Source organism: Fusarium pseudograminearum, chromosome 3, assembly GCF_000303195.2.
Source record: "Fusarium pseudograminearum CS3096 chromosome 3, whole genome shotgun sequence".
NCBI lineage: Eukaryota > Fungi > Ascomycota > Sordariomycetes > Hypocreales > Nectriaceae > Fusarium > Fusarium pseudograminearum.
The window spans coordinates 3,433,486-3,458,258 of NC_031953.1; the positions used below are offsets into that span (position 1 = coordinate 3,433,486).

Consider the following 24,773-nt stretch of genomic DNA (forward strand, 5'->3'; position numbering starts at 1 on the left):
GTCCCGTTGGATGTCCCGTTGGATGTCCCGTTGGATGTCCCGTTGGATGTCCCGTTGGATGTCCCGTTGGATGTCCCGTTGGATGTCCCGTTGGCAACCCCATTGAGATCTTCTGAATCTGGTGCCTGAAGAATAACGTGACAGTTGGTTCCTCCATACCCAAATGAATTGAGTGAAACACGAGGAGGGCCGTTCTGTGGCGTGGGCAACTTTGTAAGTTCACTCGGGATCTAAAAACAAGTTAGTCCAATGGTCTTCTAATGGCTCCAAATATCATACCTTGATTTTCTTCTCATATAACTTGAGTGATGGCTTCGGTTTGATAAAGTTGAGTGTAGCAGGAATTTGGCCATGCTTCAGGATAAGTATAGACTTCAACAGGCCGGCGATGCCAGAAGTAGCCTCAAGGTGACCAATGTTTGTTTTGACTGATCCGACGTATAGGTCATCTGTTCGTCCAGAATCTTCGCAAAAGACTTTGGATATTGATCCTATTTCCTCGCGGTCACCAGCTTGTGTTCCCTATTGGTTCTTGTTAGCGTGGTTCTGCTTCTGCCTTGGTTTAGCACTCACAGTTCCATGCGCCTCAACGAATGAAGTATCGGCTGGATTCAGACCAGCCTCTTGGTATACTCTTCGGGATAGTGCAGCCTGTGCCTCGCCACTTGGCGTGTTGAGGCCTGGAGTTTTGCCGTCTTGGTTCATGCCTGAGTTGGCAATAATAGCGTGTATTCGGTCACTACCATTTTGGTCAGCACGCCAAGTAGCCCAAGATTCCAAGACTTACCCGTCTTTGAGTGCGTTATCCAATCGCTTGAGGACTACAGTGGCGACGCCTTCACCTCGTCCGTATCCAGCGCCTCTCGAGTCAAAAGCATACGACTTTCCGTCTGGGTTGAGCATCCCCATACCACTCACTGCATACTTATTAGTTACAAATCCATGTTTCACATGGAAACATCTCTTTTGTGGTCCAGATGATGCAAATACTCACTTATGCTTAATACATCCGGCTGAATAACAAGTTGAGAGCCACCCACCAAGGCGAGCTCTGACTCCCCTAACCGAAGGCTCTGACAAGCCTGATGCAAGCCTACAAGACTGCCAGACTACTCACAATTAGCACATCACTTGCTCAGCAATACGGTCCCAAGGTGTCATACGCATCCAGTATCGATCGTCATGCAAGGACCCCGCAGGTCGAAGCAGTATGATACCCTATTCGACAGAACTGACCTGATGTAAGCTGCCAAGTTTCATCATCTGTACGTCTGAATTCACTCACTGGACTCTCCCGTTCCGTTCAGATGTGTCCTTCCAATTGTGGACAGATCCTTATGTCCCATCCGATCATAACTCCTCTCGAATATACTCGCATACACACCAGTGTTGGAGCCACGTAGTGTTTCCACAGGTATACCAGCATCTTCGAGAGCCTCATATGTGGTCATGAGAAAGAAGCGTTGCTGGGGATCCATAGAGTTTGCCTCTGCGCTAGAAATTCCGAAGAATTTGGCATCAAACTGAGAGATGTCATCCTGGAGGAAATACCCATGCTTGGTTACCATGGACTGCTTTGCATCTGGGTACGCGTCGAACCACGCATCAGCGTTCCAGCGGTCCTTGGGGATCTCTGTTTGTCCATTTCGGCTCTCTGATAAGAGTTTCCATAGATTGTCCAAGTTGTTGGCTCCACCAGGAAGCCTACAACCGACACCAATGATGGCAATTGGGGCTGGGGGGCTCATATTGGCACAATAGTTGGACAGTTTCTGATTTTGTGATATGTGAAGAACTTTCAAGACACTCGCCATGTATCACGGCTTCAACCTTGGTACGTTATATAACTTTTTTCAACAGGTCACGTATCCTCTCCGTAGACCAAAGTCCCCCTCTCTGAAGGATCTCGCACGAAACTCAGTCCGACTTCCAAGCCCGAGCTATCATCATTTTCGTCCGCACCGAGACGACAATAGGCTGAATTGTCCGGTCCTCAAAGACCAAGATCCGAAGATAGCTCGCCATCGAATTATCCTAGGAGGATCTGGTCATTAGGCGGCCCGCTGCCTGTTCAAGGCAAAATCGGGATGAACAACTCCTTGCGGCAAGGTGTAGGATCATAGAACCCTTGGCCTCTAGCATGTATGGCAAAAAAGTGCTCTAGATAGTACTAGAATAGCACATATGAGATACAGGACTTCAGAAATGTATGTCATGTATGCGGGTAAGGTGCTGGACATTTAACCTGCCAATGGCGACTCGAAACATCTTGCATTATCTCCGAAGGATCTCTAGGTTGCACCAGCTCACTGGGCTAACGATTATTGTTGCGTCTATTGGCCAACATGCGAAGAGCCGCATAGGGTGTTTCCCAGGAATGAGATCCTACAACTTGCTTGGCAAGGGCCTATCCGCGAGGCCGGCTAAATGCTTCTCGGCCACAGCCCAGGCTTCGGGCGGTAAAAGTCCCATCATCCACGTATTTCCCTGGCCATCTTTGCCGCCCACTTGGAACATGTTGCGCATGTGCGTGGTGTGTTCCAATGTAGTCCATTGATGCCATGCAATTTTCCCAGGCGACTTTCCATGACAAGCTACGGCGGGTGTGATAACCGCGGAGGAAAAGTCAATCGAGTCGAAAAAGAGCATCTTACTGAAATTGGAGACGACCAATATGAATGAGTCCTCGGCCGCAAAGATTGCCGGGTTATCTCTGTCCTTTTGGTAAGACTCCCGAAGGAAATGTAGTTGCGCGTGTACTTGCGGAGCTTTAGTAAGGGTCGCGACAGAGTCCCTCACCAACAGCGCGGTTCTTGCAAGCGGCTGCTGCCGAAGCGCCTTGAGTGTAGTGTTGGTCGAGGTCGAAAAGGTTGCATTGGCGATAAAGACGGGGCTAGAATCGGGCTTGTCCTTGCGTTGGGGAAACGTTTCCGGTAAGCAATGTCTCGCCTCGTACATTCCCATGACATGGACGGGCCGGTCCGCCGCAGGAAGGATGCCACAGCAGAGTCGCGCCGCCCAAGCGGACAGAATATCAGCGTCGCTTACAAACTGTCCATTGTAGAGGGCACCCTTTGGAATAACTTTGAGTGTATCCGAACTTTGTCCTCCGATAAAATCCATTTTGATCTTTTGGACAGTGGAATCCGGCAAGACAAGCATGCGTCGCACTGTTACCGGGTATGCTTCGACATGCTCCAAGTATAGGTCGTAGGTCTTTTTGAAGGCTTCGGGGTTCAGCTTCAAATGTGCCAGAGCATAAGGCTCCTTAGGCGACACTCCAATGTCCTTTAGAGGGTCGTCGTATGCACCCATAAAAGGTGGAATCTCATCGTAGCGTCCGTCCAGATCCATTGACCAAGCCAGGACCAGACCTTTGATCCCCATAAAGTCGCAAACAACATGAGACCAGCGAATACTAATCAGTGTCGCATCGTCGAAGAGAGCTATATGAACGCCAATGACGGGCTCCTGGCGACGAACGTGTTCATCAAAGTCGAGTCCCCATTCAGGGCCAAGAGTCAAGGGCTTGAATTGACCTGTGATGCCTGGGAACAGTTCGGGCTTGCCTCTTGCCCTAGGAAGGTTTTTCGCGACAGGATGATCAGTCGTTTTGACTGGGAAAGTCTCCTCAGAAAATTGAAATGCCGGTCGGTCGTGAGTATATTTTCTTGGTGCATGAATCTCAAGCTTGCCGCTGTCGTTGAATTGTAGGCGACCACCTAGCTTTCTCCAATCGCCCTGGCTGAGAAGGTGTGTGAGAGCTGCGGACAGCTTCTTTGTGTCGAGTACAGCGTCGAATCGTAGAGTCCAGTGTTGCATGTACCGATTAACGAGAGAGTCGTCGAACTCATGTAGAGGGTATATGAGATCAGATTCGGGCATCATTTCGGGAGTGGTAGAATCCGAGGACATTGTGTGTTGAGATGTTCAAGTTGGAATGTCTTTGATGACTGATTGAGAGATCTCATGGTGGTTCTTCACTTTGACGTGCCCTGGAAATCCATCAACAGACCCCCTGTTCTACAGGCGTGTGTCCGCTGAGATCCCCCGCATCGCAGAGCTTGGTCGGGCCGCTTTCCGGCGGTTATGGGGATTTAGCCAGATGTTGCTGCAGGGCATCCTTGGCCTGTAAGATTCACCAGTGGATACGTGGATAATGGTATGAAACTCTGCGATTTCTTAGATGCTACTGACCTACCTTTTTAGAAACCTAGTCTAGGCAATTACCAAGGCTAGATAGGTAGGTAGTCTATCTATCTCCCTCAATGATTCATCCCACCATTCAGAAGAGCTCTGGTCTGCTTCCCAGCAGATGACAGTTCCGCAAACAGCTTTGCTGACGTTGTCGTTGTGCAGGTCCGGCGTGTCGGACGGGAAATCCCGTATCGTGCCCGTGACAACAGATCCAAACCCGCGAGTTTTGTGCGAGATGCCACGACTTTGATCATCTCCCCATCCCCAAGAGAAGTAAATTTCGCCTTTTGTAATCTCGCCAGACTTTTTGTAGCACTTGAATATCTCCGGCTTCAACCAGACCGCCACAAAGCCTGTGTCGCTCACATCAACCTCCTCTGGGGGAGCATCAACAAACATAGTGACGCCGCGGCCAAGAGCTGAGGAAGCAGTCGCGAATGCTTCAGTTGGTATAACCGAACCATCGGGTTGGACTTGGTCAGATGACACCGCCCGGATGTGAGGCTACAGAACCGTCTCCTCGCCAAGCCCTGACCTGATCGTTAAACTGCTCTCTGGTAAGGGGTTCATCGTCGGGCATGCTCATGATGGCACTTGGAGCGTTGAAAGCTGCAAAGCTGCGAGAGCGGGCAGCAGCCTTGGCTTCAGAGCAGATCTGGCCTAGAGCGGCAATCTCTTCTTCGCTCTCTGTCATGGTCATGAAAGGCCTCGTAGCAAGCCTTTCCAGTTCTGTCAGATCATGGCCTTTGCCACGATGCACAATGCCATGGAGTGCCGAAGCCAAGAGTAGATTGCTACCTGGCTTGCGGCCCGCCGTCTTCAGCGGTGTGGACTTGGCCTCGAGCCACGATCTGAAACGATCAATTCGGCCTTCAGCGGTGGTAGTAGCCATGGTTGTTACGAGCTAAGTAAAGATCAAATATATTGTGTGTTTGAAAGTGATTTTGGGTTGTCAAATTTGCCTTGGGCCCAGGACAGTACACATATTATATAGGCAACTAAGTGTTCATAACGTTCTGGTCTGTATTGTATCCAGGTTGGATGAACACTGCTGAAAGACTCGTTGGTGTTTCCCACGAACCTCTGTGTGCTATGCGAGCAAAATCCCTGATTGTTTAAGACCTGCATCTCCATTCCGTCTCATTCTACTGTCTCACTCAACACGACCAATAGATGAATGATGAGACGGAATAATGAATCATTATTGTGATACTATCACTTTTTACTGGATATAATTGCAGGTTCCTAGGCGCTGTGTCTCGCTGTGAAAGACAGCACGCAGTTTGTGTGGCTGCTGCAACCATATATGCAACGGGATATAGATGGATATAAACCCCTCAGCGATAGCTGCCAGGCTTCCTCGAACACGACATCGAGTTCTTTAATGGCTAACGGCATAGTCAAGCTTTAGGCCATGACTTTAATGTAGTAAATAGCCAGTGAGCAATTCAATCATGAGCAATGTATAACTTGTGATATACAGCATATATCGTAGCAATCTCTCGACTGGCAACATTAGCGGCATATCCTACGCAACTTATCTGTTGCAAGTGAGACACTTCTCGGCATTTACTTTTCTTTGTCATACCAAGACATGTTCCTCTTAGAATTCGATCATTGCTCAGCTTCTCAACTTCTTCATCAATTGGGGCGTACGCGTTTGTTCCAGTTGAACGCCAGCCGTTCGGAAGAACCGCTGTCATAGTTTTAATTTGAGTGTAATGTACACGCAGCTACGTTAACCTCGTGATAAAAGTTGGTTTTCGTGATGAACATGTTAACTCAATGCATGAAATATTTAAATGGTAATGATTTTTTGTTTTCGAATGTGAAGAATGTCTGGAAAGCTCGAACATCGATTAAGAGACTATGAAAATATAATATCCCTACTTGCAGCCTGATCCTTCGCGTTATTGATATTTTACTATAATTTGAGGATTAATACTTGTTACAAATGGACCAAGTCAAGGGTAGGTCTCTCTAGTTAAAGCAACAAAAAGCTTAAATTATCACGGTCAATAAACTCTAACAAATTAATTATAAAGCACGGATTAATGGGCTGAATATAACACATAAATTTCCACCTATATAAACCCAAGCCCTCTCGTTATATTCAAACAACTCGAAAAAACTAACCGACCGTTCAACACATGGGAAACAAGGCGAACCCCAACAACGCCTCTCGTGAAATGGAATGGCTGGGCTTTGCCTTTCATCGTCAACGCCTCAATCAACCGGCACCTCGATTAACCTTAACTCAAACGAAAAAGTAGCACGGATATCTTGCGAAACGTTACTCAAGGCCGGTATGACAACATTCCAGCCGAGGCCTCCGAAACCCTTGGAGATATCGCGCTTGCTGGGTTAGGTGAAAGCTAAACCCGTTCATTTTAGATGATTATGGCGGGCGCTAAAAACGCCCTCAATCGAAGGTGTGGCTTTCTCGAAGCTTTATACTCTGTCTATTTTGGTCTAGTCGGGTGACCCGAGACGCGTAGTCACAATCCAACGTGAGGCCTTTAGACTTTTTGCTGAAGAAACACCACTCTTGATGACGATCGATCAAATAGATATGCGGCTCGCCGGTTTTAACAGCGGTCGGTCAGAAATGTACTCTACCTGGTACAATCGGTGTATGACTACCACCCTGCATCTCAAGGGTGCTCGCAGATCGTACGGTAAATCGCAGTGATTCCCATCAACCGAGTACCTTGAGAGTCGTATTTTATCGAGAAGCGATAACAAGTAAAGACCCACGTCAAAAGATCCTCGGTTGGAGGCATTTCCCTTGTTCTTTTGTAGCGTTTAAACAAGTGATGACGACAATGGACAAGGGTTAGTACGCGTCGAGAGTTGTCAGGATGAGGGGTCAACTGCCGTAATCAAGATCGACGCCTCCAAATGCTATAGAGAGCTAGTCTCAGTATGGCTGGTCTGACCTTCATAATAAGCCAACAAAAGATCCCGAAGCGATAACAACGAGTCCAAGCAACTGACTGGTCAGGAAACAAAAGGATTGACAGAACAATTGGAGATCAGCTCTCTAAAAAAGGAAGGTCTCTTGGCATTTCTCCAATTCTCTTAACACGACACTTATTGCTGAGATCGAGCCGGAACTTTTGACTCATGCGCTGTTCCGCTTGGGGCAGTCCAACCCATGGTCATGGTACATGGGTAATGCAAGATGCCGTTCGAACCGTTTTTCCTCTCGGTGATGCCTGGTCCAACAGATGAGATGTGAAATGCCGTGTTCCGTGCTGTGACATCAGCCCAAAATGACGCGAGTTGTAAGAGTATCACTAACCAATGCATAGACTACACACACAATGCATACCTTTTCTTATATAAAGCCCCAGCCTCGGTCTTTTCTCATTGCATAATCACACTATCCCGTGATTGTCCAAAATGCGGTTCAGTCTCATCACCAGCAGTTTCCTGGCCCTCGGCTCTTTTGTCGAGGCTGGTTTCAACCAGGGCGCCATCAGAGCCTTTGACCACCCTCATCCTCGGGGCTATGATCAGAAGCGCGCGCCTATTCCCCCAAAGCCGGCTTTTGAGAAGAGAGCCAAGTCCAAGTTCTTGAACAAGAAATCGGAAAAGTTTGCAGTCAACGGATCTGCCATTCCCGAGGTGGACTTTGATGTCGGAGAGTCTTATGCTGGACTTTTGCCCATTTCTCAATCCCCTGATGAGGAGAGAGAGTTGTTCTTTTGGTTCTTTCCCAGTACCAACCCCGATGCTGGGGAAGAGGTTCTCATCTGGTTAGTCAACTGGCACATTCGCACAGAACAAAACTAACTGTTTAGGTTGAACGGTGGTCCTGGATGCAGTTCCCTCAGTGGTCTTTTGACTGAGAATGGTCCTTTCTTGTGGCAGCAGGGCACTCTCTCTCCTGTAGCCAACTCATACAGCTGGACCAATCTGTAAGTTATAACTGGTAGCGCAGCCTTGCTCGTACTAACATTACTAGAACCAACGTCATCTGGATCGAACAGCCCGTGGGTGTAGGCTACAGCCAAGGCAAGCCTAACATTACCAATGAAGTAGAGCTTGGTCTCCAATTCATTGGTTTCTGGCGCAACTTTATCGACACTTTCGATCTCAAGGGTGCCACAACTTACATCACCGGCGAGTCTTACGCAGGCTTCTATGTTCCTTACATCGCCGACGCCTTCATCACAGCCGCTGATGATGAGTACTACAAGCTTGGTGGTGTAGCCATCAATGATCCCCTCCTTGGTGACGGCACTCTTCAGCAGCAAGCTGTCATCCTGCCATTCATCGAGTACTGGGACAAGCTATTTTACCTCAACGAGACAACCATGAACGCTCTTCGCTGGACACATGAGCACTGTGGCTATGACAAGTATCTTGAGAAGTACGGAACTTTCCCCCCGCCCGAGGGAAAGTTTCCCGTCCTGCCCGATCCTTACAAGGACACCAAGAACTACACTTGTGATATGTTTGACTTGAGTTATGCTGCTGCTCTCGACTCGAACCCTTGCTTTAACATTTACCACATCACTGATACTTGCCCCAAGACTTACAGCCAGCTCGGTATTGTCAACCAGGTACGTCACCTTTCCCCCCTCAGAAGAAATCATTACTCACGAAATGCAGGGTGACTACTCTCCTCCTGATGCTGAGGTCTACTTCAACCGCACAGACGTGAAGAAGGCTCTCCATGCCCCTCTGGACAGCATCTGGTATCAATGCACTCCCAACAATGTGTTTGGTTTCGGCAACCCCAATTCCACTCGCAGCGACAAGTCTCTCGCCCCCGCCCAAGACGGCGTCCTTAAGCGCGTCATTGAGTACACCAACAACACCATCATCGGTGTAGGCCGCTTGGACTTCATTCTCCCTCCCAACGGAACACTCTTTGCTCTGCAAAACGTTACTTGGAATGGTCAGCAGGGATACCAGAAGTACCCTCAAGACAAGCAGTTCTACGTACCCTTCCACCCAGAGTACAACGGCGGACGTCTTAGTGAAGCAGGTATCGTTGGACAGTGGGGATACGAGCGTGGCTTGACCTACTACGAGGTTCAGCTCGCTGGACATGAGCTTCCTGGATACAGTGCTGGTGCCGGATACCGTGTCGTTGAGGCTTTGCTCGGAAGGATTAAGAATCTGGGAGTTGTCGAAGACTTTACTACACAGAAGGGCGATTTCCAGGGCAATGCTACAGCCATGAGCATGAAGGGTCTGAACCCGCTCGGACAGCCTTTTGGTCATGGGCCTATCTATTAGAAGGGCGGCCCAGTTTGATGTGAAGTCAATCTCGATAATTGAAAAGAAATCAATCTTGTTCTATTACAAAGAGTCCGTTGTTAACATCTGATATGAAATGATTTGAAAATGAAACTACTCCATTCGGTAAACGCAACTTAAGGGCTTGGCGCAAAATAATAGTCAGTGCCACGGCCGAACTATTGTTTCTGTAGGCTTTGTCCCACCATTGTCCAAATCTCAGGGGTCACAAATACAAAACAACGTCTCATCTCTTGTTCATAGTTTCTAGTTTTCCATTGTCTCCTGATGCGGAGCCGAGGACACAGTTTTACATGAGGAGGTATCAGGGAAGCGCGCACATGAAGTGGCATGCTGATATTGGTGATTCGGATGCTTCGGATCCCAGTTTGATGCCGATTTATCTTCGAATTGTGGCTATATGAGTCGGATGGATATTACTAGACTTTGAAAGTATTCTCTGCAGTTGATACATTGAGCATCCACCCATGTTTACGGTCGAGAACTACCCAATTGACTTCACTTACCATCCCTATCATAAACCCTGTTCCCCCCAAACCAAGTCTCGTCAACCTTGACATCTAAAAGCCCTTGGACTTCTGGGATGCCCGGCAAAATCATGAAATCCGCCCTCAGTCCCTCTTTCAAACTTCCTGTCCAGTTCTCAGCAAACCTCGAATACGCAGCTCCATATGTTGCAGCCTTCATAGCCTGCGTCAAAGTAAGCGCACTCTTGCCATTCGTAACTTTGTCCATCTCCGGCTCCAGCGCTGACTTTCTCGTAGTCGCGTTGTATAAATTCGGAAACGATAAATGTCGGGCTGTGGGCGCATCGGTGCCAATGGCGACGTTTGCGTGACCATCAAGACACTCTTTATAAGGGAATACGTTTTCCCACGCTGACGGCTTGACGAGCTTAGAGTATCCTTCGAGAATGGCGGGATCACTATGGACAGGCTGTACCGAGGCCGTTATGCCGAGACCACCGAGTCGGAGAGCGTCTTCGATGGTGGCCATTTCCAGATGCTCTATCCTATGACGAGCGGTGGGATTGTTGGTACTCGCTATTGCTTCAATGGCTTGCGTGATGGCCACATCTCCAATGGCGTGTATGGCACATTGCATGCCGGCTTTTGTTATCTGTTGCAGTGCTCTGCTCATGGCCTCGGCTGGCCATAGTGGTTCGACCAGGTCAACTGATTCTCCGTAGGGGTATGATAGCGCTGCTGTGCAACCGTCGACTACACCATCGCCAATGAGTTTGACACCCACGATACAAAAGTCTGGGGATTTTGAGGGGTGGAATTTGTTGTGCATATCGATAGCCTCTTGGATATGTTTATCTTGGAGACTCTGGTCTGCTTCGTAAGGGACAAACCAGTGTGCTGCAATATGGAGATTAATTCCCTTTGTTTCTCGCAGTAGCTGCAGGGCTTCCCAGGCTACAGGATCCATGGCCATGTCGATAACTCCAGTGTATCCCTCTGCAGAGTAGGCCTCAATCGCTCTCTCAAGCGTCTCCAACTTCTCGTCCATGGAGAGCGACTGGATAAGAAACGGCCAGATGAAGGCTACAATAGCGGCTTCTGCCAGAAGACCAGTTGGATTACCGTCTTTATCACATCTGATACATTCTAGTACTTTAGCTTTCATCTCTTCCATGGGTAGCTTATTCAAAGCAGCGGTATTACACCAAGTTGAGTGAAGATCATTGGCATCGATGAAAATTGGCCTTGGGTCGATGTCATCGATCATACTCGCCAGCGCAATCCCGTCGGTTGAAGATTGTAGCCATCCTCGACAAAGGATGTGCGGCAGATCGGGATTACGTTCTGCGTAAGCGGAAAGTCTCTGTCGAATTTCCTTAAGAGACTTGCATCCTCCAAGGTCGAGTTTCTGCTGCGAGAGACCAAAGTACAAAAGATGGACGTGGCTGTCAATAAAACCAGGGAGGACAACTCGATTGTCGAGATTCAGAATTTCAGCACCACCAGATTTTGCCTTTTCGACTGCTGGATCATTCTCTGGACCGACGTATACGATCTTGGAGCCTTGCGTGATCATACATTCCTTGTGAGGGGTATGAGTGTCGTTGAGGAATCGGCCATTGGTGAAGATCTTTGAGGAAGCCATGATAATCGAAGATACTTGAAAATATTGGACGAGGGACAACAAGGCGAATATCAATAGATATAAGTATGAGAAGTGCCGTCAAAGGTGGGGAAGTATGAGAAGTGCCGTCAAAGGTGGGGAAGTATGTAGATGAATACGAACATTGCCTAATTGGGCTCTCGGCAGCTCCAGCCTCTGAAAGCTTAAGAGAGCAATTGACCATACATTTTGCTGGAAATATCCGTGTTACTTCTGCATGGAATGTCAATGTCGACCGGCGAATCGACCTGCTAGAACAAGTTAGCTTCAGCCACGAGGAGTATGCCGTTTCTTAGTGCCGACAGTTATTGCAACCTGTCAAGTCTGTGAAGGGCAGATCCTTTTGATGGGGATGATACCGGTACTAGTCGCCTGAAACTTCTACTTTGGTACAAGTGCCCCCCGCTATAGTCTAGCTGTAAATGTAACCCATGGCTATCACTCTACAATGTTGATCATAGGATGAGTTCATGATGTGATATCAATTCACAAAACAAGTAGAACCGTCAGTGTCACGCAACATGACAATGAACAGAGATAATGGTTTCTGGGGCAAATATTGGAAGACAAATGGGTACCCAACGAAATCTCGCTGCCGACGTAATCGTCGGCATGTTGCTCCGGACACTCGATCATCTCAGTCGGTACTATAGCTGTGTATATACTCTTCAGTATCTGGTTTATCTTTTTTGAAAGACATTGGTGACAATTGGCGCTTGCGTACTTCAGCATCCACTAATCTCGCCCACAACAAATATGTCAAGGGTTTGGTGCAACCTAGACCGGATTTCAAGATTGTCCAGTCCATTCTTTTTAAATATCAAATTGTCAATGTTATTCTTCTGAAACACGTACCATCCATGGATACACCTGACCTGTAACATTAAATACCTCGTTCTGTGTAAAAGAACACGTAACTTATTGAGCGACTTTCTCCACAATTTCAATCACCTTCAGCATAGCCACCTCTCTCAAAAACGGCACATGACCAGCATCAAGGGTTTCGATAACAACACCCTCCCCCATAGCCCCCGCCATAGCAACCTGTCCTTGTTTAGGGATACAATGATCTTCCTCACAAACAATGTAAGTCTTTGGTACCGTGATATCAGTCGCGACAAAGTCCGATGGAGTCTCAAGACTCGCCGTGCTCTGGTGAGCGCAGGCTACTAGAGCCTTGTCTGCTTCTTCAGATGAGAGATCGTTGTAGAAGGTATCCTTTGCTCCCTCGTTCAGATACAGGGCATCTTCCTAAAAGGGCAAATTTTGTTAGTGCAGTCACAATATGTCCAGACTGAGGGATCTTACAGTTCTATCCAGGAAAGGACCAAACTTTCCCCCGACAGCTGTCAAAAGAGAAAGACCCTTGACAGGAAGCGCGAAAGATGCGACGTAAATAACATGCACAATTCCTCCAGACAAGCCTTTGGCCTCTCGCTCATGGATTTGATATCCTTCGGCAGCAGCAGATCCCGGGATACCGCCGTAGCTATGACAAATCAAAACAATTCTCTTCCCCTCGTCAAGAGAAGATTGGAGTGCTTCTCGAATAACTTCAACGTCATCCACATGCGTTTTCCCCTTGATATCGTCAACTTGTCCAGCCGAGACGTTATCAGGTTGGAGAACAGTGAAGCCCTTGGCTGTGAGTGCATCAGCAAATGCTTTGTAGTGGAATGCGCGGTGCCAAGCGCCTTGAACAATGGCAATGACTGGTTTTTCAGTAGCAGGAGGCATTTTGATCCGGATATTCGATGATTGATATAATTTGGTGGTTCTACTAGATTCTTGGTATGACAAGCGATATATATATGAGAATTTGGGTCAGCACTAGTCAAGTCAGGCAGTTGTGTATTCCTGTCAGATTTATTATACTTCTGTGCCGCATGAGGACATGGCGTGTTCTTGAGAACATTAGTGAACAATTCCTCTTATACATTAGATGTGCTTTTCAGGCCACGTTGGAACTTGTGTTCAAAAGGTAAAGCGTGAGATTACATACTTGACAACACAATGTTGTCAGACGACAACTTACAGTAATGTTGAAATCCTGTCAGCAATAGCGCTGATCTTTTCCAAACAATGCAATAAAGTACCTCCAATCATTACCCCAGTATCGCTCTTATACACATGTCAGCTTCACAGAACAACAGACTAGTACAATAATTTACAAAATAGAACCGCCTAGAACATGTCGATATCACAGCCACGTAAGATCCGACTTTCCACCCGGCATCATGATCCTCAAAGGCCAACCCTTTGCTTGATAAATCTCCCCCACAATCTTCTGCAACCATGTCGTCGCAAGAACGGGAAACACAAATTCAAAACGCTCTCTCATAGCAACTTCAACAGCGGCGTCCCATGCTTCTCTTCCTCCCTCGCTGTTGCCCAGGGCTATTTGTGCATGGGCGATGGATATTTGGATAATAGCTGCTATCCATCCATGTCTGGAGTTAAAAGTTGAGAGATCTTGCATGACTTGCCCAGTTTGGTTCCAGAGCATCAAAGCATCGACAAAGTTGCAGCGTTCGTGCTGAATACGTGCTGAGAGAATGAGACGTCTCATTTTAAGAACTTGGTCATTTAAATCATCCAGCTCTGGCGGTTCCACGGTGATGAGCTCTTCAAGAACTGAGGTAGCATCGTTGAACTGACCAAGGCCAATGTAGGCTTCTGCCATGGCCATGGACAACCGTCGAAAAGGCCGGCCCTTTTTGACAGACATGGTTTCAAGCTCTACGTTTATAATCTGAAGAGCTTTATCGTACTCGTGCAACTCGCAGTGGATCTCTGCCAATCTCGTGACGATGAGCAGTTTTGTGTTGTGTCGTATGGGCATGGTAGAGTTCAACCACAAGTGCTGTTCCAAGGAAGCCCTGGTGGTCTTGAAATCTCCAATTGAATGGAAGAACTTGGCTGCAACTCCCTGTAATCTCCTCGTAACCTCAATCTCAAACGTGGAAAGCGGATGGATGCCCTTCCAATTATAAATCGTCGTTGCAACATCTGTCTCATACCGATGAATCTTATTTTCGATGCTTGAAATATGCAATCTTCCTCTGAGAGCGTTATCAGACCTAGTATTGGCCTCATACTGCTCCGACGACAGAAACTCGTTGATTATCGCGTTTGAGTTCTCAAAGTTGCCGTCTTTACCGGATATTATGCTGTCAAAGAGGGTGACGGACGCTTGATAGTAAAAGGGCATGTTCTTGCGTAGGAGGGTCTTTGCACGTTGAATGGCCGCGAGCCGCATACTAAAAAGGTCGCGTTCGCAGAAGTAGAGAAGGGCTTCGATGACACATGTTCGTAGTGATGTTGGAATTCTTTTTTGGCAGGTTAATTTATCGAGGAGAGCCCAGATAGCTTTCTTGGTGGGGAGTGGCCTGCGGTTTGTAAGCTATTTCCTGAAGTGGGTTAATGGATGGATTTACCAGTTGACTTTTCCTTCGTAGCAGGGAGGGCAAGCGAAGCACAATAGTCGAAGAGCTGTTGTTTCCCAATCTTCTAGTGTTTGTGGTGATAGACGATTTGCAATCTCTTCTCGTGCTTGAGGGTGAAGTGACAGGGTTACTGCGCCGTCTTCCAAGGTTTGTTGAGTTACCTCGGGCCTTTGTGCAACTTGTAACAAAACACTATCGTTGGACAGCACGTTGACCAGGTCCGAGCTGAACCCAAAGTCGAGTGCACTTATACTCTGTATTTCTCCTTCCTCTGTCCAACGTCGCATTGGTGTTTTGACACTTTGCAACAGGTCGACCGGAACTTCAGTGCCTCCTAGTGTGTGAAGTTGAAGAAGGCCTTGTTCGGATGGTAGAAAGCAGTCTCCATATTCGGAGAGGAGGTTGCGAAAGGATAGAGTGAGTGTGGGGTCTGTCGCTTGTTAGTCAAGTCCCGAACACTGGAGAAACCATGTACCGTTGAGCTGCTCTGTGATTAGATGCTGTACGAACAAGGTCAAATCGGGAGCCTCGGACCCAATATTCTTCAGATGTTCGAATGCTTCGGCATCATCCATATTCAAGTACCTCTCATATCTGATCATGTTAGTATGTCTCTTTAATCTTGTATGTTCTGGTACTCACGTTGACGCGGGTACCTCCAAAGGAAGCCAAAGAATTGAACCAACTCCTCCAAGTTTCCTAGCAATCTTGATGTACTTGCTCCCAGCATATCTCAACTCAGACAAGGTCCTCCCCTTGGCAACAGCAGCAACATCCTCAGCGATCCAAGCATCATCATTAATCTTTGATCTCAAGAATATCGTCATGCACGCAACCCGTCTCCTCAGCTCCTGAAGCGACGAATCATCATTTGACGCCCAAAAGGCCTTTGTGTCATTCTGAAGAGTGTCGTGCAGTTTCCTAACCCTGTCAAAAGTGATGGACTGCAGCGACAGGATCTTGGCCGTGCGCTGGTTGCTTGGAATAACCTGGTACCGAACCTCCTTGGAGAGGGATTTATTCTTGGCGAGGATGGAACGGATCGCTTCGAGATGCTTGTTCAGGCTGGAAGCGAGACGCGCGGTGGAGGAAGGGTCAAAGTTATCAATCAGTTGATCAAGATGCTTGCAGAAACACGCCATTCCGGCTAGCAAGATCAAGATAACGCGAGATAATCTTGGCTGATAATCGCGGGTGTTTTGTTTTTTTCACTGTGAGAAAGGGGATTGTCAAGTGTTTAACCCTTTTTGATGTGGACCGTAGCGTCTCACTGTGAGAAGAGCTGCATGGATATGGCTCCGAGTCTCGGGGACTAACTCGTTTGAGAAGGAGAGGGAAGAAACCGACTGGTTGAACAGGTTGAATTATTGGAGCAATTTCTTATCAGATCATGGTAAGCAAGTCTTATTGTTAGCAGCTTGTGTCTTGCTTAGCAGTTTGAGAACTGAATATCAATAGACAGAGAGACACAAGACACTGTAAGATACACAACACTCGTTAAACTAAACTCAGTGAGTTTTTCCTTCTCTTGAACAGTAATAGTAGTGCTACTATTCACTTGCTACATGTCACATCCCTAACAACCCCCGTACCCTTTAACAACTCATCTCAGCTCTCCTGACATGTTCGCACCAAGTGGGGATTCAATCATTCTAGCGGGTCTGGACTCGGACTTGCCAAACCTTGTTAAAATTCTGGAAACGATTCCACCCGATTTGATCTGATAAAGAACCGTCATCGCCATCTGATAATCTTTCTCTCGTCTCATCCTTCATCTCAAATCACTTCTCCTTCACAAGATGGACCCTTCAAAGGAAGTCAAGGACATAGCCCATGTCTCGCCGGCGTCTGACCAATCAGACAACGACAATGAGGACCATGGCAAGAAGCCAGTACCCCTGAGTATGAAGATACTCTCTGTCGTCATCGTCAGTATGATTGGCTTCGGTGGACATTGGAGTAGTGGTGTCACAGGTGCTTTGAAGAGTACTCTGAAAAAGGTAAATCGACGCGTTTGAAGCAATTGGACCTTGTCTAACCTGTACCAGGAGCTTCACATCTCAAACACCCAATTTGCTGTCCTCGACACAAGTGAGAACTTTATCAAGACTGCTCTTATTCTTGTTAGTGGTGTTCTTACAGATCGCTACGGTGGAGCTAGTATGTACCAACTACTATGATGTCAGCTCGGCACTAACATATCTCAGGCACCATGCTCTGGGGCAACGCCGTCTTCAGTCTAGGAGCAATCCTCATCGCAGCAGCCACAACAGTCCGAAGCTACAAGTTCATGATCGGAGGTGCCGTCATCCAAGCCTTTGGCGATGTCGCAACCCAAGTCGCCCAGTACAAGATCTTTTCGTCGTGGTTCCCTCCCTCATCCGGCTTCGCATCAACACTCGCCTTCGAACTCGGTATCGGCAAAATCGGGTCATTTGTAGGAAAAGCCACAGCCAACGTGATAGCCGAGAATCTAGGTGATTTTAGCTGGGCTTACTGGATGGCTGTCTTTATGAACTTGTTCACCAACGTCGCGACCCTGTTCTTCTGGTGGTTCACGCGCTGGTGCGAAAAGAGATACGCGGGCACCAGAGATCCTGCTACGGGAGAGAAGTTGACAGAGAACAACAAGAAGTTTGAGATTGGCAAGATGTTGAGGCTGCCTTGGTCATTCTGGATGGTTTGCTTGTTTTCACTCTTCCAAACCTCTACAGCTAGTATCTTTGCATCCAACAGCACGGAACTGGCTCAGCAGCGTTTCAAGATCTCAGCTGTCAAGGCAGGCTGGTACTCTTCCATGTCACAATACCTGGGATTCTTCTTTGTGCCGTTGATCGGCATCTTTGTCGACATGTACGGACAGCGACTGACGCTTATGCTTGTGTGCGGGTGCGGAATGCTTCTGTCTATGTGTCTTGCGGCTTGGGGACCTACAGTACCCGGAACAGCAGCGAGTTTCGGTATCTTTGCCGTCGCTACATCATTTGGACCTACAGTTATCATCGACAGCATCCGCACGAGCATGTGGTACCAGGAAGTCTTTGGATCAGGCTACGCAATCAAGATTGCAATCAACAACAGCATGACCATCATCGTGGGTGTAGTCGCGGGTGTTATTCAAGATCGCGATAATAACAGCTACAGCAATGTCACGATTCTTTACGCGACACTGGCTGTTGGATCTGTGGTGGTGGCATTGATCATCCTAGCACTGGGCTTCGCTAGTGATGTTTTGGGACATTTGCAGTGGAGCCGTAGCAAGAGAGTTGCGAATGGGCATGTCATCAATGCCAAGAGAGAAGAGTCTGAGAAGGAGGGACAAAGTGAATGGAGTCGCAAGTTGGGACTTGTCAACTTTGGAGCTGTTGTTGTGCTCATTCTAGGTGCTTGGGCAGCATACTTTTGGGGTCTGGCTACCAAGAATACGTATTGATGATGATAAAAGGAGATTTGGGCTGATAGTTATTGAGTCGAGTAATGAAATATCAATGCGTTATGCAGCATTATGCATGATTGTGCAGTATAGTTGATGATGGTTATGCTTGGATATGTCAATGGTAACACTCACCAAGACAGTACCAGCCTTGCTCGCACCAACGGAGTAGTCAGACTCCGATTGGCTAATTGATAACTAGTCGGAGTACCCTAATTGGGACACGACAAGAGTCTCCAAATCACCGAAATCAGTTCCGTAAAATCCTTTCATCATCAGACCAGGGGAGTTGATTACTATATAATGGAAACAAGACCCTGACACCGCTCTTCACTCCGTTTGGTCTGCTCACATGATCGGCTCAAGCACGGCATCTCCTTGGCATGTACGCTTGGCATCCCGACCCGACTCTAACGGTTTGTCCCCAGCTCCAATGCAACAATCTATAATTACAATTTGTTGATAGCATAACAAATAAACAACAAGTCACATTGTATTATATCATCATCCTTGTTCTCGGTCTTTTTATTTGCGCGCTCCGTCGATTAGCCGCTTCCGTAAACCGGGAGAGACATAAATATGGCCTGATGATAGCCGCTGCGATGCTACCCTGAACAAGCATGGATCCTGGCTTGGTTGGGGCGATACCTGTTTCGAGAAGGATTTTGTCTGAGGGTTACTAAGGTTAAATATGAGCTTATTTAAAGATTTGTTGGGTATGAGGTATGGGCATGGAGTAGATGAGACAATATGCATGTTTGTTGGAGGCGGTCAAAACATGTTTCTTGCATTGTCCGTTAGATATCCGGAGATCTTGATGGTAACTGGTAAGGTTAATATTATTTATATGCCGGACTTTCAAGACGAAACTCAATTGTCTCGACAGCATCAATATCATGATGGGAACCAATGTAAGTTGTCCATAACAAACATCAGCCAACATCACACATCTCAGCATCACAAATTACCGTCATCCTTCCAATTTCTTGTTCTCTCTTCCCCTCAAACAAGTGGGGATCGTTACCCCTTGGAAACATTAGGTTGGGGTTCCCCCACGCTCTCGCTACCACCTGAATCATGAATTTCCATAGCCAAGACTCCAACTTTTTCCCACCATCCCCAGTTCGTCAACTGTACATACTTTGTTGACCGCAGAGTTGGCAAAATAATCCTTTTCCAAGCCTTCTAGACTGTGAGAATCCCCGCATTTCAAGTCTTGCCAAGAGAGGCATTTTGTTACAAATCACAACATTGCATTGTACATAAACGCTACCCACTTTGCACGTAAACCCTTACGGCTTCCCCGAGTTGTCTGCATGTACATGCCTATAATGGCCAGGTTCTGATTGGAGATGAGTGATGAGGGGGTTGGCTTACCTGAACCTCCCCCCCAGAGATTTGGGGTCTTGGCTTGTTTCTTGGTCGGCAGTTGAATTGGTCGCCGATGGATGTATTCTGTAGACAACACGAGTGAGACAGAGACAAAATGGCTCGCCAAGAGAGACAAGCCTTGTTATGGGCCAAGGCGCGTCAACAGAATCTGGGGGATTGGCATAGCTAAAAGGCTTAGCCTGGGGAACAAAACTGAAAGAATCTAGAGACTGATATTGAGATCAAGGAGTTGAATCAAGAATAGACAACTCCATGTCACCATTTAGCTAATACGAAAGTATTACTTTCTTGTTAGTCAACTACCCCAATCACCCCAATCATGTTCCCTAAAAACAATGCATTTGCCTTCTTCTCCGCTGCAAATGACACACTCCTGTCCCATCTTACCCCCCAGCATTCCCCCACAATATAAGCCATGACCATATGTCTTGGCCTTTTCCCCCGTCTTCTCGCCTTTCTTCTTCCTCCTCGTCTTGGCTCTCTCTCACAATTCGCCTACTTCGCTTGGCTATTGTTTTTCCCTTTACGCAGAGCCAAGACGTCCGGCACCTTCTCTTCCAGGACATGATGCCCCATCCTGCAACATGCGAGTAAGGGTTCCCCGCAGTCTTGAGGCAATACGACCATTCTCTCACAGTGGAGTTTTCGTCATGGTTTTGTTCTCATCAAGAACAAGGAGGAGGAGGAGGAGGAGTGGAGAGGTATAAAGACGGAGGGTATCGACGTTGAGGTTCGGACGCCAGACAGATTCCTCTTTCTGTCCCTCTCCCCTCTTACTCTCTTCTTTTCGCATCTCTCGTGACAAACGCTGCAGTCATGTCAGACCCCAAACCGCAAGCCCACGAGGGCGAGGATACCAAGGACATTGGGGGTCCTCTGGAAAACACACCTTCTTACGGTCAGGAAAAGCCAGAGATAACCCCCAACCTGTCCAATGTTGCAGCTCTCGGCCTTCCAAACGCCGCCGAGCTCGAGAAGAAGATTGTTCGCAAGCTCGACATGTTCATGCTTCCCCAGCTTTGGATTCTCTACATGTTCAACTACCTCAACCGCACAAACATCGCTCAGGCCAGACTCAACACCTTCAATCAGGATCTCAACCTCAAGGATGGTGATTACCAGACTGCTGTTGCGATTCTCACTGTCGGATACATGCTTGCCCAGCTGCCTTCCAACATGTTGATCACCCGTGTTCGACCCTCCATCTACCTCCCTGTCGCTGCCTTCATCTGGTCTGCCATTTCTGCCATGACAGTGCTCTGCACGAGTGCTGGTGGACTTTGGGCCGTGCAGTTTGTTCTCGGTATCGTCGAGGCACCTTTGTTCCCTGGTGTAAGTTTTTAGTTTCACTCCTCCACATTCATTATCTAACTGACTCCTTCCAGGCCGTCTTCCTCATGTCCTGCTGGTACACCCGTCGCGAGTTCGCCCTCCGTGTCGCTCTTCTATACTCTGGTCTCGTCCTCGCCCAGGCCTTTTCTGGTCTCATTGCAGCTGGTGTTTTCAGCGGTCTTGATGGCCCCATGGGTCTGGCTGGTTGGAAGTGGCTTTTCATCCTCGAAGGTGCCATGAGTGGATTCTTCGCCATTACCGCTTACTTTGTTCTACCCAACTACCCCGAATCTCCCACCGGTGGCGCTATGCGGTACATGACTGAGGACATGCGCAAGGTTGCTGCTGCCCGTATCCTCGATGACCGAGTTGAGATTCACGAGAAGTCAACTGTCTGGGTTGGACTGAAGCTTGCTGTCATCGATATCAAGCTTTACATGTTCCTCTTTATGAACATCTTCATCACCTCTTCCTACGGATTCAACAACTTCTTCCCCACTATTGTTCGAGGACTTGGTATGTCTACTCTTTTTCTCGTGTGTGGCAATCTTTCTAACAGTTTACAGGCTTCGGTAACAGTGTTACATCTCTCCTCATGACTGCTCCCCCCTACATTTTCGGTACCCTGTGCACCTTTTACGTATCATGGGACTCGGATCGTCGCCAGGAACGAGGACTTCACATTGTGATTCCCCTCTCGTGCTCCGTCGCCGGTTTCATCGTGACCGTTGCGACCGGAAACGCAGCCGTCCGCTATGCCATGACATTCCTCTACGCGGCTGGTTGCTTCTCTGCCAACACTCTGCAGTACACCTGGGCTGTCTCTACCATGAGTCAGACACCCGAGAAGCGAGCTGCCGCTGGTGCCATTGTCAACATCTTTGGACACTTGGGCAATGTTATCTCGCCTTACTTCTTTCCCGACAAGGATCAGCCTCGCTACACTATGGCCATGATTCTTCAGATTGTGTTTGCCAGTCTCGGTATCACGCTTGCTACTCTCATCAAGTGGTTCCTTACCAAGAAGAACAAGAAGATTAGGTCTGAGGCTGACCGTCTGGGCGTTGACTTCAACCCCTTCACTACTTAAGAGTGTGAATTGAATGAAATGATTTGGGTTAGGACTCACGGAATGGTTTTAGGAAAGCTGGTTATAGATAGTATAATGAATAGATGATAAAGTATGGCAATAACATACTTCCACAAAGAATTGCCCTGCATCAAATTACCTGTGATTATTTTAATTGGGACAAAACTGTGACATGCATACTACAGCATTATCTGCCTCAGCACGTACCAGTCGCGTCACTACCAACGCGTCCACTCTGGGTTCAATGCAGTGCATTCAATCATAATGTGTAAAATATCATGTTAGACGAGAAGCAAAAAAAGAGGAAAATAGATACAATTATGGCAAACCACCAAAAGTTAAATCAGCTATGTCAATCGACCACGCCAGGAGTCGAACCTGGAATCTCTAGAGGGATCAGTTGCTGAGGACCGAAATCTAGCGCCTTAGCCATTAGGCCACGCGGCCTGATCTTATTGGATACAAGGGAGTCTAGTCTTGACAATCATGTACTAAGCAAAATGAGCAGTAGCCTCACCCTAGACTTTAAACGAGACAATTCTACTTTATATCTTCCTCATTTGTATTCCTATCTATCTTAGTACATTGAGATGCAATAGGTAAAAGTGTGTTGTCTAGAAACTTAGGAGAGTGCCTTCAGTATGACCTTGGCAGTAATCCAAACCAAGACTATCCTGTAACAACTTCATGGCTGAGGATTGAACACCATCAGAGTTGCTTGACAAGCTACCTAAACAAGATAATCCTCTCAACATCCTTTTCCCGGCCGTTAGATCCTAGATTCTAATAACTGTTACTTCTCTCAATCCGAAACCAAAGAGCATCAACCAATGGTTCAATTAACCACCTGTTTGTATTCTATCATAACAAACCATTGAGTCAGCAGCCCTCTTATGGTACGAGACGAGATATATCTTGAAACGGTCCAACAGCCGTCTGTGAGGGTTACTGTACAAAGATACAAAATAGTGTATCGTACTACACTGGATGCTTTTCGCTTGGACTGGTTGTCCACTCCAAACCATACGCTGGAGCCTGGGAGCAGACTTTTCATCGGATCGGTAACCGAGAAACAGACATTGTCCCACTGTACTCTATGAAATGTCACTTTATTTAGTGCTCGCCTATGGTCGTAATTAAACTATGCAGTCTTAGCAACAGACAACCAACACCCAAAAGCTCACAACCAACAATATGTTACGTGAAATAAGGGTCCTGATGGCACTAGACAGGGGGTTTAGTCGGGAATACCTTTATTGAGCCGACTTGGCGTCTCTAGCGCGCGCAAAAGACCTCTCTTTTGGAGTCTTGGACTCTTACTCATGCCATTGTTTCACGATCGCATTTGACCGATGGTAATTAACTACTCCATTACATCTTGACCGATAACTCGTCGGCCGCCGGGCAAAAAAACGTTACTTCCGGCGCCCCGTTCGTTTCCACTTAGTTAGACTGTCTAGAGAGTACATATGAGAATGGACGTTATTCTTTTTGAGTCCGCTATACTTGTGCAAGTTTACCATCGCAGTCATCTATCTATTGAGCAGAAGAAATACCATCAAAATGTTGTTCAATCTCGTTTTAGTGTTGAGCCTGTCGACGAGTGCCACGGCCTCGACTATTCCCGATATAAGAAAGCTTGACGACAGCACTATCACCAACACAGCCTGCAACAAAGCATTAGAAGCCGAGATTCACTGCGACAAGTTTCTCTCCGGAATAATGACAGAAGATCCCGAGTGGACAAAGGAGAAAGTCAAGCTCGCTGACTCTGTTTGCACCGACACCTGCTACGATTCCCTCCAAAGCTGGTATGATACAGTTACCGATGCATGCGACAACGGCGAGGACAATTTCCTCGTGCTAGACAAAGTATCGCATACAGGGTACGGTGGTGAGATGTGGCGGGCCTTCAATGAGACGTGTGTCAAGGACCCCAAAACAGGCCGATACTGCCAAGGTAAGCAAGAGATTCCCGAACTCGTTCGACAGTACATCGCTGACTTGATCGCAAGAAATTATCGAAGGTTTCTCAGAGATCGACGACGACGAGCAGAGGCCCTACGAAGAGCTGTGCCATCCTTGCTATGGCAAAGTTATTACTGCAATGACCGGGAGTCCGTCTTGGATGGTCGGTTCTGACCCTGCCACCGACTACTGGGACGGCCAACTTGAGCTTGTCCATAAGGTATGCGGAGACTCAGGTTCATCCAAGTCCAAACCCTTTTTGATTGGGACAGAAATATCCAAGGATGAACATAGCCCAGGTTCTAGTCACGGAGCCATCAGTACACCTGTCTCCTATGTGAGCACTGCATCGCTCCAGCGCACCTCTTCAACAGCAACTGCATCCCTTGAGACTGGCTTATCGGAGTCTGAATCTTCAGGAAGCAATGATGCTGGATTACTTGGGGTTGATAATTCAGGCGGATACAAGTATGCGCTATTTGCCTTGGGGGTTGGTATGTTTATTCTCTGA

General features: G+C 47.5%; 11 protein-coding genes across 11 annotated transcripts, besides 1 other annotated feature; 4 read left to right on the top strand and 7 right to left on the bottom strand.

Moving 5' to 3' along the window:
- Nucleotides 1-159: 159 nt before the first annotated feature.
- Nucleotides 160-1,748, bottom strand: FPSE_03222 (uncharacterized protein; the record flags this gene model as incomplete). The annotated part of the gene is made up of 6 exons (XM_009256341.1): nt 160-230; nt 280-522; nt 574-739; nt 788-917; nt 995-1,093; nt 1,286-1,748. Coding segments are annotated over 6 exons (1,172 nt in total), but the record flags the coding sequence as incomplete, so codon positions are not given.
- A 637-nt stretch (nt 1,749-2,385) lies between these two features.
- FPSE_03223 (uncharacterized protein) lies at nt 2,386-3,915 on the bottom strand (the record flags this gene model as incomplete). Its single annotated transcript, XM_009256342.1, has 1 exon — nt 2,386-3,915. One exon carries the CDS (start codon nt 3,913-3,915, stop codon nt 2,386-2,388), a length of 1,530 nt encoding a protein of 509 aa, XP_009254617.1.
- A 303-nt stretch (nt 3,916-4,218) lies between these two features.
- FPSE_03224 (uncharacterized protein) lies at nt 4,219-4,596 on the bottom strand (the record flags this gene model as incomplete). Its single annotated transcript, XM_009256343.1, has 1 exon — nt 4,219-4,596. The coding sequence occupies one exon, from the start codon at nt 4,594-4,596 to the stop codon at nt 4,219-4,221; it is 378 nt and encodes a 125-aa protein (XP_009254618.1).
- Nucleotides 4,597-4,675: 79 nt separating this feature from the next.
- On the bottom strand, nt 4,676-5,089 carry FPSE_03225 (uncharacterized protein; the record flags this gene model as incomplete). Its single annotated transcript, XM_009256344.1, has 1 exon — nt 4,676-5,089. One exon carries the CDS (start codon nt 5,087-5,089, stop codon nt 4,676-4,678), a length of 414 nt encoding a protein of 137 aa, XP_009254619.1.
- A 2,513-nt stretch (nt 5,090-7,602) lies between these two features.
- FPSE_03226 (uncharacterized protein) lies at nt 7,603-9,450 on the top strand (the record flags this gene model as incomplete). Its single annotated transcript, XM_009256345.1, has 4 exons — nt 7,603-7,958; nt 8,004-8,120; nt 8,168-8,768; nt 8,818-9,450. The coding sequence occupies 4 exons, from the start codon at nt 7,603-7,605 to the stop codon at nt 9,448-9,450; spliced, it is 1,707 nt and encodes a 568-aa protein (XP_009254620.1).
- Nucleotides 9,451-9,969: 519 nt separating this feature from the next.
- FPSE_03227 (uncharacterized protein) lies at nt 9,970-11,583 on the bottom strand (the record flags this gene model as incomplete). Its single annotated transcript, XM_009256346.1, has 1 exon — nt 9,970-11,583. The coding sequence occupies one exon, from the start codon at nt 11,581-11,583 to the stop codon at nt 9,970-9,972; it is 1,614 nt and encodes a 537-aa protein (XP_009254621.1).
- Nucleotides 11,584-12,519: 936 nt separating this feature from the next.
- Nucleotides 12,520-13,338, bottom strand: FPSE_03228 (uncharacterized protein; the record flags this gene model as incomplete). Its single annotated transcript, XM_009256347.1, has 2 exons — nt 12,520-12,852; nt 12,910-13,338. 2 exons carry the CDS (start codon nt 13,336-13,338, stop codon nt 12,520-12,522), a joined length of 762 nt encoding a protein of 253 aa, XP_009254622.1.
- A 463-nt stretch (nt 13,339-13,801) lies between these two features.
- Nucleotides 13,802-16,189, bottom strand: FPSE_03229 (uncharacterized protein; the record flags this gene model as incomplete). Its single annotated transcript, XM_009256348.1, has 4 exons — nt 13,802-14,990; nt 15,039-15,477; nt 15,523-15,641; nt 15,690-16,189. The coding sequence occupies 4 exons, from the start codon at nt 16,187-16,189 to the stop codon at nt 13,802-13,804; spliced, it is 2,247 nt and encodes a 748-aa protein (XP_009254623.1).
- Nucleotides 16,190-16,846: 657 nt separating this feature from the next.
- On the top strand, nt 16,847-18,480 carry FPSE_03230 (uncharacterized protein; the record flags this gene model as incomplete). Its single annotated transcript, XM_009256349.1, has 3 exons — nt 16,847-17,047; nt 17,096-17,207; nt 17,255-18,480. The coding sequence occupies 3 exons, from the start codon at nt 16,847-16,849 to the stop codon at nt 18,478-18,480; spliced, it is 1,539 nt and encodes a 512-aa protein (XP_009254624.1).
- Nucleotides 18,481-20,546: 2,066 nt separating this feature from the next.
- Nucleotides 20,547-20,566: a microsatellite.
- A 122-nt stretch (nt 20,567-20,688) lies between these two features.
- Nucleotides 20,689-22,294, top strand: FPSE_03231 (uncharacterized protein; the record flags this gene model as incomplete). The annotated part of the gene is made up of 3 exons (XM_009256350.1): nt 20,689-21,204; nt 21,258-21,720; nt 21,771-22,294. The coding sequence occupies 3 exons, from the start codon at nt 20,689-20,691 to the stop codon at nt 22,292-22,294; spliced, it is 1,503 nt and encodes a 500-aa protein (XP_009254625.1).
- Nucleotides 22,295-23,857: 1,563 nt separating this feature from the next.
- FPSE_03232 (uncharacterized protein) lies at nt 23,858-24,773 on the top strand (the record flags this gene model as incomplete). Its single annotated transcript, XM_009256351.1, has 2 exons — nt 23,858-24,254; nt 24,310-24,773. 2 exons carry the CDS (start codon nt 23,858-23,860, stop codon nt 24,771-24,773), a joined length of 861 nt encoding a protein of 286 aa, XP_009254626.1.